This window comes from Monodelphis domestica, chromosome 1 (assembly GCF_027887165.1).
Source record: "Monodelphis domestica isolate mMonDom1 chromosome 1, mMonDom1.pri, whole genome shotgun sequence".
Lineage (NCBI taxonomy): Eukaryota > Metazoa > Chordata > Mammalia > Didelphimorphia > Didelphidae > Monodelphis > Monodelphis domestica.
In genome coordinates, this window is record NC_077227.1 from 539,622,454 (window position 1) to 539,634,265 (window position 11,812).

Below are 11,812 nucleotides of genomic sequence, written 5' to 3' on the forward strand. Positions count from 1 at the left end.
CCTTTAATCCCAACTGTCCTCAAATCATGAAGGTTGTAGATATTCCTTGAGCTTTCTTTCCTCATCTTATGAGGAACATTTGTTGGTATGACAGTATGCAAGAAAAGTCACTATAAAATGGGTATATAGTGGGGAGAATTCAAATCCTGGCTCTATCACATGCTAGTTTTCCAATCCTAAATACTTTTTTCCTCTTGGCTTCAGTTTCCTCATCTTTAGGGACTTTAATGCTCAGAAATAGTGGACAGAGAGCATTTTGTGATTCTTCAAGTTCCTACCCTAGAAAATACAGTCATAAAGAAGCAGCTAACAATATAATGCTGGCCTGCGCTTAATATCCAAGGGGCACATAGATGAGTACTACAAAGAAGTCTAGCGAGCCCTTGAACTTTAGCTACATTTTCTTTTTAGCCTCACGGATTTATTCTTTGAAGGAGGCACTAGTACTTCTGTTCCAGAGCTATTATTCTATAACTGACTCTTCAAGGATTTTGAGAGGAAAGCTATGGAAGAGAAGTGGGGGTGCAGATGCCCATCACAGAGCCGAGGACCCCAAACCTACTGCTGCTTCTTTGGGCAGGAAGGACAAGAATTTTGGAATTAGGGTTACATAAGGGAAACTAAATGGCAATCCTTAGCCCTGCTCTATGAACACTCCTAAAATGTCATCCCTTTGGGAGGCAAGAAGAGGGGAGAGAACTCAGTTCAGTTCGGTAGCCCTGCTCTGACGGCATGTAGCCAGCAGAGGGAAACCGTCTTTAGAAGATAATGATAGGCTCCTGCTGGAGAGGTGTAGCTCGGATGGATCGTAGCTGGCCTATACCGAGGCCAGGATTGGTTTTCCCCGTGCCTCCCCAACTACTTTCTCCTCCGCCGCCGCCGGGTTCAGGGCTTTGGCCAGTATCCCGAATGGGTTCATCGCTCTCAGGGAACTAACTGGTTTGCCCGCATAGATTGTGCCAGGGCAACACAAGCGATCAAGCCCAGCTTTCTCATTATTCTAGTCCTTCCCCCACTGGAAGCCTAAATGGGTGATAGATTTTGTGTCAAGGGCAAAGAAAGGCAGGCACCGGGACAGACTCTGTGGCGCCACCCACACACCTGTTCAGCCCAGGGAAAGTGGCCTCAGGTGAGGCTCACCAGAAAGGCCCAGCCCTTTTCCCCTCACTACCTCCTAACCACAGAGGAGCCCATCCCCCTAGGAAGTCATTTCTTACTTGGGATTCTAAATTGTTTTCCTAAAACAGATGTCTTTCAAATATTGGGACAAATGGCCTGAAGTTGCACTAACTCCCCTTTATCTCCTCTCCGACAGGCAGAAGGCTATAGTAAAGGGATCCACCACTTATTGAATGGCCTCCCCTCTACAGAAGAGGGGCAGATACACCAAATAGTCAGAATGAGTGAATTAAGGACGAGTATGAAAGCCCGTTGTCTTAGCTCTTTTCTGAAGTGTCTTATTACAGACTAATTCAAATCTGATGGGGAAACAAGTCAGTCAAAGAGCAGCCAAAATTTAATCAGTCACACAGCACAGTTCTTCCAGTTCTTCCTTATGTCAGAGGTTCTACAACTATTTTTTTTAAATTCAAAGGCTGTTCACATACTGAGTGACTTTTGTACATTCCTGACCAGAAAGGTAGTGGCTGGTCAGCCCACCCATTTGACAGTGAAGCTAACTTTGTCCTCAGTGAAAAATGAAACAACGTTCTTAAGTTTCACAGCTTTCTTTAATAACTTTAGATAAAACTAAAGGGAAATACTAGAGCTGCTCAGAACTTAAAATACTCATCACCGGGAAAGATCAGGGGGAGAGTGAGTGATTTTTTGTAGACTTTATAGTTAACCAACCTTTTGTCCCCCATTGATTAGGTAGGTGTGTGCCTCACATGAGATAAGTTTGCTCAGGATCCCATTTCCATTCTTTATTAGAGGAAAGGTGGGAGCAGAAAGGGAAGAAAGGGTTAAGAGAGTGGAATGAGATTTAAAAACCATGCAGATATTGGGTATTCACTTCAAGCATGTTTTATTAATCATATACATTCTACATAAATTTGAACTTGTATTTATTTGGATTCAGTTATGACATAACATAAAAATCAAAGCACTGGTCCTCCGAAATAAAGCAGGCAATCACCATTCAATAAACACACTTGATTTATTTTGTATAAAAGGGTTAAGTTTACAACTAAACTTTTATAAAAAGTTTAGCATGATTAAGTACATCATTACACTTTTTGCAGAAATGTACATTTCTGCCACTATACAAGAAAACTCTAATTAAAGAGTTCACAAGGTTTCACTCAATATATATATATATATATTTATATATAAATATATACACAGCATTCAGTAGGCTTTGTCAAAAAAGGTAATTTCTGACCAAAAGACTTCATTTAAGTAACTGAACACTGGATCCTTCTAGTACTCACGCTCCACCTTTGAAAAAAGGCAAAGTCTGCTTAAGATGGGCAATTCCTTGTGAGTTTTAACGTTTCGCTCCCCATGGTGGGAATAGTATATAAAGAAAACCTTCCGACTGCAGAAAGGGCATTTAAAAGTCTCTTCATAAATAACTAAAATCAGTCCAGGTCATAAAACACGCTGGGGTGGGGGTGGGGGGGTATTCATGCTCAATTTTTCTTTTTTTTTTTAAAGGTCCATTTAACTTGATGTTGACCTCCCTCATTACATAGTTGAAAAATAAAGTTCAGCGCCTGAAAAGATCCTGTAGATTTTTTGTTGTTGTTGTGCAAAAAAAAAAAAAAAGTCGTGAACACCTGCAAAAGATTGAGAGAGGAGAGAGGCATGTTTAGGAGATTGTAACATAAGGGCAGAGATCCGGACAGACTGGCGCCAGGGAGGAAGCCACAGTTTGAACATTTAACCAAACACTCAAAGATTGGGCAAACCCTGGCGTCCAGATGCAACACACACACTGCCTCAAAAGCGCAAATTAAACATTAAAATAGCAGACACTCAAGGGGGAAAACTTCACAATCCAATCTCTTATTTGGATCTCCAAGCCGAGCTCAGAGGCGCCAGTCTGCCCTTTAGAGCAATTATTTGATTAAAAACAGCCACTTATTTAACTGATAGAGAAGACAATCCCAGATCGCTAGATTTCAGGGGCAGGACAGTCATCCTCCGTTACACCCCGGACTCCCAACAGGGGTTAGTTTTAGGGAACGAAGGTCCACCATGGAATTTCTGATAAGATGATTAATTTTCAGGGAAGTTAACACTTCGTATAATCTGAGTAACAGTAGATGAACAGCCTGGACACAAATTCCCATCACAGGCCAACACACTTTTTCTTTATTTGAGCCACTATCCATAGCGAATTACAGGCATGGTTTTAAAAAAAAAAAGATATTTTCTGTTTGGTCAGCGATGAAATGGACATTTCCAGGTGTTAGGAAAGCCCGTTACCATGGCTGAGATTAAATGAACATCTACAGTCCAAAGTACTCATTTTTTCAAGGAAAATTTCAGGAAGGCTTTCGCCACAGGACCTTCAGAATCACAGGGGGGAGGGAGGGGAAGACACCAGGCATACCACTTTGCCATTCAACATAGAAGCTACAAACACTCACCATATATTTAGCCACAGAGTGCTTTGCTCTCATTTGACATTAGCTCTGAGGGGAATTCAGAAGCCTGTAAGCGGGGAAAAAGGGGGAGGGAAGAATGGAAGGACAATGTTAGCCATCTAAAACGTGAAAAACCTTGTAAAGTATTCTTAGAGAACTTCAAGTACTATTTCACAAATCTATGACAGTTCAGATTTACAAACATAAGGTGTAACAGCATCGGGAACTTATTAGCAATTTCAGCACCAACTCCCATCTATTTAAGTTATTTTTAATGAACAACCACCACAGATATACTTAACACTAACCTCCTAATTGTCTCAACACTGGGGTTGTTAGTGACAGCCAGCACCAGGAATGATCTATGTATGAACTGGCCAAAGCGGGGTGGGGGCGGGGGGCTGGGGGAGTAGAGAACCCCGGGCAGTCGTTTACCTGTAAGGAAAGGATGCTGATGTCTGTGTTTAAAGTGGTCAGAGGTGTCCTCGAAGATGGATTTTGTCCCGGCCTCTGGTGATGAAGGCTGACAATGCTGGGGTGCGAGTCTAGAGCGATCTGCAGGTCCAAGATGTAGTCAATAACATGCTGCAGGATTTCCATCTTGCTCACTTTCTTGTTCTGGGGTATGCTGGGCACCAGCTCCTTCAATTTGGAATAACAGTCGTTCATATTGTACAGCAAACTCATAGGATCGTCCACCGGGGTTTTGCTCCGGGATATGCCCAGGTTGTGGTCAGAGAGGCTGTTTTTCCTAACAGATCTCACCGGACTGAAGGCTTTCATGTTGGACGCACAGCACAGAAAGAGAGTGGTGCTTCTAGCGATCTTCCTGTCTGCCTGAAGCAGCCTCTCCTCCCTAGTTCTATTCTGAACAGCTTCTCAAGGCTCAGAATGAAGCCGTAGGCTGTCGCGGCTGCTTTTATTCTAACACACTAGGACTACCAAATCCAATTTCTCTCGGCTATAATTGGTGGAACTTGACTTGTCCATCAGGCTAAAGAGACGCCGCCATTGGTGGGAGTGAAAGCTCAAAGAACGTTCAGTCCTTCCGCGTTCTAAACCAATCTTCGCGAAGTGGGGGGGGCGTGGCCGCGGGAGCCCAGCTGGGGTGGTAAATACTGTACGGTTGCCACTGCGCTCTGGAAAAGGAGGAAGACTGTAGGGAAGGAGATTAGGCATAGGCGGATTTAGAAAATTTTAAATGTGCTTTCTTGAATTTTAATTCCAGTCATTAAGTAGTTATAGCGTACAGGCTCTGGTGAATTTAGGAAGACGGGGATGTAATAATGACCTTTCCATGCGTACCTTTTGAGCTTTCAACCACCTGAAGTTGTAATGACTGAAAGTTTAGCGGAGGGAAGTGGAATCCTAAATAGGACGGAACAAATGGGTGTATCATTGAGAAAAAAGAAAAGTATTCCAGTAGTGAGAGCAAATAATACAGCCCCTGAAAAATCGATAGTTTTAAAGGTAAATGAATGCGCTACGAATCGTGCTCTTTAAAGAACACTAAAGCAACGTTGGTAGGCACACATTGATTCTTGTTTAATTTGGAACACTGAGCGGGAGCTAGGTAGGAGGTATAATTGTAGAAGTGGTGAAATAAATGTGTAACTGAAACTTCCACTGCCTCCTTAGCCAGAAAGCTCTGAAAACCAGAGCTCTTTAGGAGAAGACGCTTTCTGTTTTCCCTTTGGTGAGTGGGGCTGGACTATTTTAAACGATCATGTTAATCGGAAATCATTAAGTAAATCTGCATATCGAAACTACATTTACATACATTGCCCTTGAAAGCCCGCTGGTCTGCTCCCTCCAGGGTAAGTGGCATACTACAGTAATTAATTATGCACCAATAATTGTTTGTGGTGACACTTCTCCTAGCTCTTGTACTTCATAAGCATTGTGACAGGTAGCTATTTCTATAACCAAGGATAAGTATCTTCTGAAAGTATTTAATTTTTTTAAAGAAAAAGACAGCTGTTTGTAATTTTTTTTTTAGAATGTTTCTTAGACCCGCCACTGACTCTAACTATAATTTTACTTCAGTAAATTCTGTTTGAGAAATTATCTATAGAACTTTACGTGTATGGCCAAAAGAGACAGTTTATTTTCATTAACTTTATAATACTCCCGCCTATGAAAAGAGCATCTAACTGATGAGGGGTGGAGGGTGGGTTTGCAATATAATTTACCTCTTAGGTTTGGTAAAGAGTACGAAGAGATCAACAGCAAACAAGACTATGGCTGATCAGATTTGGTCTGTTACAAATCTACATCACACTACTTTGAGGAAGGAGAAGAGGCATAACTAGTAGTTGTAAGCAATATTGTAAAATATAGATACTTTCTCTGGGTCTTCTCTGCCAGCCCCTTCCCTTAATGTTGACTTCCTCAGAGGGTGCTTGAAGAGCTCAGAACCCTCACTTTTCCTTACTGTATGGTTACTTGGGCAGGATGACTCATTGGTCCCAGAGTTTTTCAGCTGGTACTGAATTGTACCTGGAATAATTCAGATCATTTCACCTGGGGGGGGGGGGGGAGGAATGGAGTTGTATGGTTCCTAGTATTGTTGAAAACCTCCACAAACTCGGGCAAGAATCAAAAATAAGCAAACTTATTCCTCCTGAATCCTTAGTCATTTCAGCATTAAATTACCAAATTTTTGTCTGATATTAAATCAGGAAATGATTTATGACCATAGCTTTACCACATTCTACCTCTAATGTAATAACTTAATGCAGGTGTTATTGTCTCATAACTTGCCACAAGGAAAAAGATTTTGTAAAAAAAATATTGACACCCTTTTAGTGGGTGGTGCTGTACTTCTAATGTCAACATATTTAGATTTCTGGAATTATCTGTTATGATTTTTGGACATTGAAACCATGTCAACTTGACATATTCTTAGTCCTTTAGGAAGGACAGTGCATTTCCCCATCATAGTCAACCTCATTATTCTAACAGTGGTCATTCTTTTAAGGTGTGAGTTTGTTTTTTCTTTTTTGTTGTTACCTAAAAAGTTAATCATTTTAATAATCAGATAATCATTTTGAATTCTTACGTAGGACAATTCATATATGCTGAAAGTTAAAATAAAACGTTTTCCAGGCTGATTCTGCATATCTGACACTGACCTACAAGCTAATTTTATATTTAAGATAGGTGTCATAAAGCAGTAAAAGTAAGTGACAAAAATAACCACTTGATAATTTAGTTACAGGTTTATCTCCCAGAGGTACCAATATTTGACCATCTTTTAAATTACATGTTAGTGTTGCTGGAGCATTATTTTCTGTTTAGGTTACAAGGAATAAAAATCCATCCATTTAGGCATATGTGTTTGCATTTGAAGACTCCAAAGTTCAAATGATCCCAGCTGGAAGAGGGGGTCTTGGAATGACTAAATTTGTATGTGGCAAAAAGGTGTGAAGGCTTTCCTGTGGGGTGGTAGGTTCCCCCCCCCCCCCAATTACATAGTATAAAACCCTCCAACCCCATGAGCTCTGGAAGTCCCCTTTATATTTTAAGACTTGCTCATTTGTCCTGTATCTTTATTCCAAATACTCTAGTTGCTCCTAACATCTGTGTCCAGGCCATTTCTGCTCTAATCAGAAGCAGCTCTCTGTTGGGTGCACAGGCAGCCACAGCTCATGCATTGCAAGGGGCTGGGGGAAGGAGGCGGCTTTGCAATTGCTGTGTGATGCAATGTGATTGGAGTTGGAGGAGGAGGGGGGTGGTGAGGGGCAGGGGAGATGCGGGGAGGAAGGAGGGGGGCTGAAATTCTCAAGGTCCTTTTTGCACATCTGGCGCAATTGGGATTTCTCTCCTTTCTTCCCCCTGGTTTTGTTCTCACAGCTGTGTCCATTTCGCCTGTGACCCCCAGAGTGATCCCTGACAGGTGATGAATTGGCAGCAGCAGCAACAGCAGCGAGCAACCCAGGCCGCTGCAGAGCCGGAGCCGCGAGCCCCGGAGCAGACTCTCTGGCGCCAGGCGCGTGACGCCGCCCATTCACCGCCGCCCTCCAGCCTTGTCCTCGCGGCGCCGCTCAGGCGGCTGCTATGGCAACCGGTGCTGTCAGTCAGCGGGCTCTCCCAGCTGATCAATGCCTCTGAGACAGGGGCAGTTTCATGCCTCACCTCGGCCCTTGGCTGCTGCAGGGCCAGCAAGCACCTGCAGCCAGTTGCATGTCTTAAGTTACTAGTTATTTGTGGGAGGGAAAGAAAAAGAGCGAGAAGAGAGAAATCTTCCTTTGCAAAGCGTTTTGCGAGGGAAAAATGGTAAAAGGCAAAATGTAATTCAGGTTTTACCGAAATAAAATATTTTTTACTCCCCACCCACCCACCAAACAAGGCAGCGCTGAAACTGAAGGCTAGAAGAATAGGGAGGTTACTTTAATGGCAAATGTTATGATTCCTCCCCCCTTTCCCCCGCCGCTCTTTGCCATATCCACCAAGGGTGACTTTGATCCCTAGGCTCCTAAAGATATCCTTAAAGGGTTTTCTTTCTTTCTCTAGTCATTCCCTTAGGAACCGCAGATTACACAAAAAGGCATTTTATTTTTCCATAGAAGCCCCTGAGGGAGGATGTCCACAACTTCTACCCCACCCCCAACCCCACCCGGCGGCTTTTCCTCCCCCCCCCCCCCCCCTGCGACGGTAGGGCAGTACGCCAGAAGTGGGAACAATCCAGTTTACACCCTTCATTACCACTACAAAGTGAACTTCCAGATTTAGTCCAGAATGAAGACTGCATTTTAAACCAAAAAGATAATGAGTACAGAAACTTAAAGCCAGCTTGTTGAGACTTCCTCTGTCTTTGGTTTATCTTGAAAGAAAGTCCCCTATTAAGAGCCAGATGCAAACATTCCCATACAGTTTATGGCATCCGGAATCCTCCATGATCTACAACTGCAGTCTGAAAGTGCTAATAATTATTTATCATCTTTCCCCAACTGATTTAATACGTATGTCATCGGCAGAGCTTTAGGAAAAGAAAGAGGACTGGGGATGGGGAATGGAAAATATGCCTGATTATGTTATCTAGTTAAAGGTTTGTTGTGGTTTTCTAGGAAACAGCATGTGGATTACGAGTCCATGTTTTTTACTTGTTTATTTAATACCTTGGCAAAGGAAGTCTTTAGCTTGAAACAAGATTCAATTCAACAGTTATCAAGGATTTACTGTATGCAAAGCACTGTGCAACTAGGGGTTGCAGGGATGAAAAAATAAGTCCTTACCCTCAAGGAGCTTAAGGTCTACTGAAGATAACTACACAGATGTGCATAGTGGAAGGCAGGGAACCACGGTTAATTAGACGAAACATTCTAGAAAAATTAAAGGAAGTGAGGGACATCTGAATTCGATTTTTAAATCTCTTCAAATGGTGATATCTGATTCAGAAAGAGGAAAAACAATATGTCCTTTAAAAAACATCCCAAAGAAACGTTATTTACCTTTTAAGTATTTTTGAAAACTTATCAATACGACTGCTTGTATTCTTAACAAATCAGTAATAAATGTCACTAACAAAACGGTTAAGCTTTTTAAATGGATTAACATAACTTTCCAAACCCACCACGATTTTGAACAATTCCTTCTAGAGTTCTAATGCTGTCTTACTAGCCCTGAGATTTTTTTTTAATGAACCAGGTAAAATGTCTTGCTAAATCAATTGCTTTCAACTGTCTGATCCCCTTTAGAGATATCGTCTTTCAGATCCGTTCTAAGAAAGCAGAGTTTGAGAACTTTTTTTGGAAAGGTTGATTTAACTACCAGCCCAGCAAATATTTAGTTACAAAGGCTGTGAAGTGCACCGATCTGTAACAGCGTTTTGCTTTCACAAAGGATTTTCCTGTTACTTTTGTTCCGGTCACAAAATTAAAAAGAAAATTAACTTGAGATAGAGATAAGGTCTGGAAAACAATCTGGAGCTGCCAGCGTGTTGGTGGGAGCTCCGCAGGCTGGCGTCAGGAAGTCTGCGCCTCCTTCGAGGACTGCGGCTCCGCTCTGCGCAGCTGCGCTCAGCACAATTAGCTTGTAGTAACAATCCGGCTTGTAGGCGGCCTCTTCCCCTCAAAGTGCTTTTCTATCCTGATCCCTCACATCTTGACGCTGGAAATCAAATCACAAGCTGACCACTGTTTGGCCAACATCATCTGTGGGAATTCATTAACATCCATCTCAAAGAGCGGTTTTGTCCAGAATTAAACTCCATCTTAACATTATAATGTAGCGTAGAAAGAAAAACCTGAGTCCCTGCCTTTGGAGTTCCTAACAAGAAACACATTGTGCACGTTTTTTTTTTCTTCTTGGCCGAAACCACCTAGGCGCTGCCGGTTGGGATTAGGTTAGCCAATATAATGACTTCACTTCAACTTTTAAAGAACCGGAGCGGCCCGGAGCCCACGTGCACCCACTCCTGGGTCCTCGGACTAGGTTAATCTGCCTCATCCCGTCGCTGGGCGCTACGGTAAACTCCTTTCTGACAGCCTTCGTTCCGTCCCTCTCACCCGCTGCCACATTCTCGCCACCATACGTACTGTGCAGACTACTCCTAGTTAACCCAGGAGTAAAGTCAGAGCCTCTCGCCTGCCTGTAAGGGCTGTTTTCGCACCCAAGGCTTCGGTGATTCCATTCAACGCAAACAGCAAGTTGGGAGGGTGGGATGGGGGTGGGGGGTTCTTTCTCTTTCCCTGTTGGTATACTTTGCGCCTGTACCTGTGTCGGGCATTTTTCTTTCCTTTTTCTCATTAAAAAAAAATACAGTGCAGTCACCCTCTCCATTTTGTTGGGGAAGCGCAGATCTGCTCGCCGCAAGCCCCGCGCCACGCGCCTGTCGCGTGCCGTCAGTGCCCGAAAGTCCCCCGGAGGCTCGCGCAACCGGGGATCCTGAGGCAGCCCCGGAAGGGGACCAGGGGCGGTACCGAGGGATCTGCGTAGGCTAAGGGATCCGACTAGCCAGTGGAGACCCCGGGGTGGGGGCGCGGCGGGGGATTGGAGGGGATCGTTGTGACGCAGGGTCAAGTTAGAGCCCGCCTGGGAGGCGGTGCCACCCACGGCACCTAGTGCGCCCGGACGTCCCAATTCCGGAGCAGGGACAGCATCCTTAACCCCGCCCCGCCGCAGCACGTCAGGAGCGTGACCAAAGCTGTGGGCTAGGCTGGCTGTCACTGCCCTTGACAGTCGTATCCCTCTGAGAGGCTCTCTAGGGAGCCTCCCAACTTGTCTTAGAGATCGTCTAGAACGGTGCCATCGTTTTACAGATAAAGAAACTGAGGCACCCTTGGGCCAAAGAACTTGCCCAAAGTAACCCAGGTAGGAAGTGGCAGAGGCCATCCAGTATGCATGTCCCTCAGACAGCTTAAGTCACTGTTCCTGCAGATAGATCGAGAGGCAGGGTTGTTCATTTTCAATTTGTATTGAGTTTGGCATCGCCTCTCCTCCCCCAGAAAATCCTCCTCCCTCTCCTTACAAAGAGATGACCCTTATAATAAAAGATAAGAAAAGGAGGGAGAAATAATGCAAAACTAAACAAGTACATCATTGTTCCCCTCCCATAGTTCCCTTCCTCAACTCCCACTAATGCAAACTTTGGGAAAGCTTTTGGGCTCCTTGTAGCACCTGCTGCACATACATCTGCCTCTGGATCTCATGTCCCAGTGACCTGCAATGGAATCCAGGTTACTACCTGCCTGATCTCCTGCAGATCCCCTCTTTCTAGGCTTCAGTGACCTCATCTGTAAAATGAACACATTGGACCAGATCCTCTCTAAGGCTCCTTCTAGCCCTCAATCCCATGATGCTAAGTGCAGGTTGAGTAGTTAACCACTTAATAGAATAAGATGCAGCAGGTGTTAAATGCCAAGGACTCAGGACCTGAGAGTCTAGTGGCTAGGATTCCACTCTTCCTGGGCCTCAGTTTCCTTGACCAGAGAAGGAAAGTAGTAATACTTTCCAAGTCAACCCCATAGGACTGCCGTGGAGATCCAGTGGAAAGAACTGGGAATGGAAAGCATGTGATTCGAATCCCAGCTGTGTCCCGAGCTAGTTGCGACCTTGAACAAGACACTTTTCCTCTGGACTTCATTTTCTTTGTCCGTGAAGGGGATTAGATGAGAAACTCAAAGCCCTTTATAGTTCTAAGATCTTGCAATTTTGTGAATGATGTGGAAACATTTTGTTCTTTGTAAATGCTATTCCTGTTTAAGGAATTACCTGAA

At 43.9% G+C, this 11,812-nt stretch overlaps 1 protein-coding gene across 1 annotated transcript; it reads right to left on the reverse strand.

The window, feature by feature from the left end:
* Positions 1 to 2,009: 2,009 nt before the first annotated feature.
* On the reverse strand, positions 2,010 to 4,729 carry ID2 (inhibitor of DNA binding 2). The gene is made up of 3 exons (XM_001372073.5): positions 4,029 to 4,729; positions 3,597 to 3,660; positions 2,010 to 2,780 (listed from the first exon to the last, which is right to left on the reverse strand). The coding sequence occupies exons 1-2, from the start codon at positions 4,374 to 4,376 to the stop codon at positions 3,604 to 3,606; spliced, it is 405 nt and encodes a 134-aa protein (XP_001372110.1). The 5' UTR covers positions 4,377 to 4,729; the 3' UTR covers positions 2,010 to 2,780; positions 3,597 to 3,603.
* Positions 4,730 to 11,812: the final 7,083 nt, after the last annotated feature.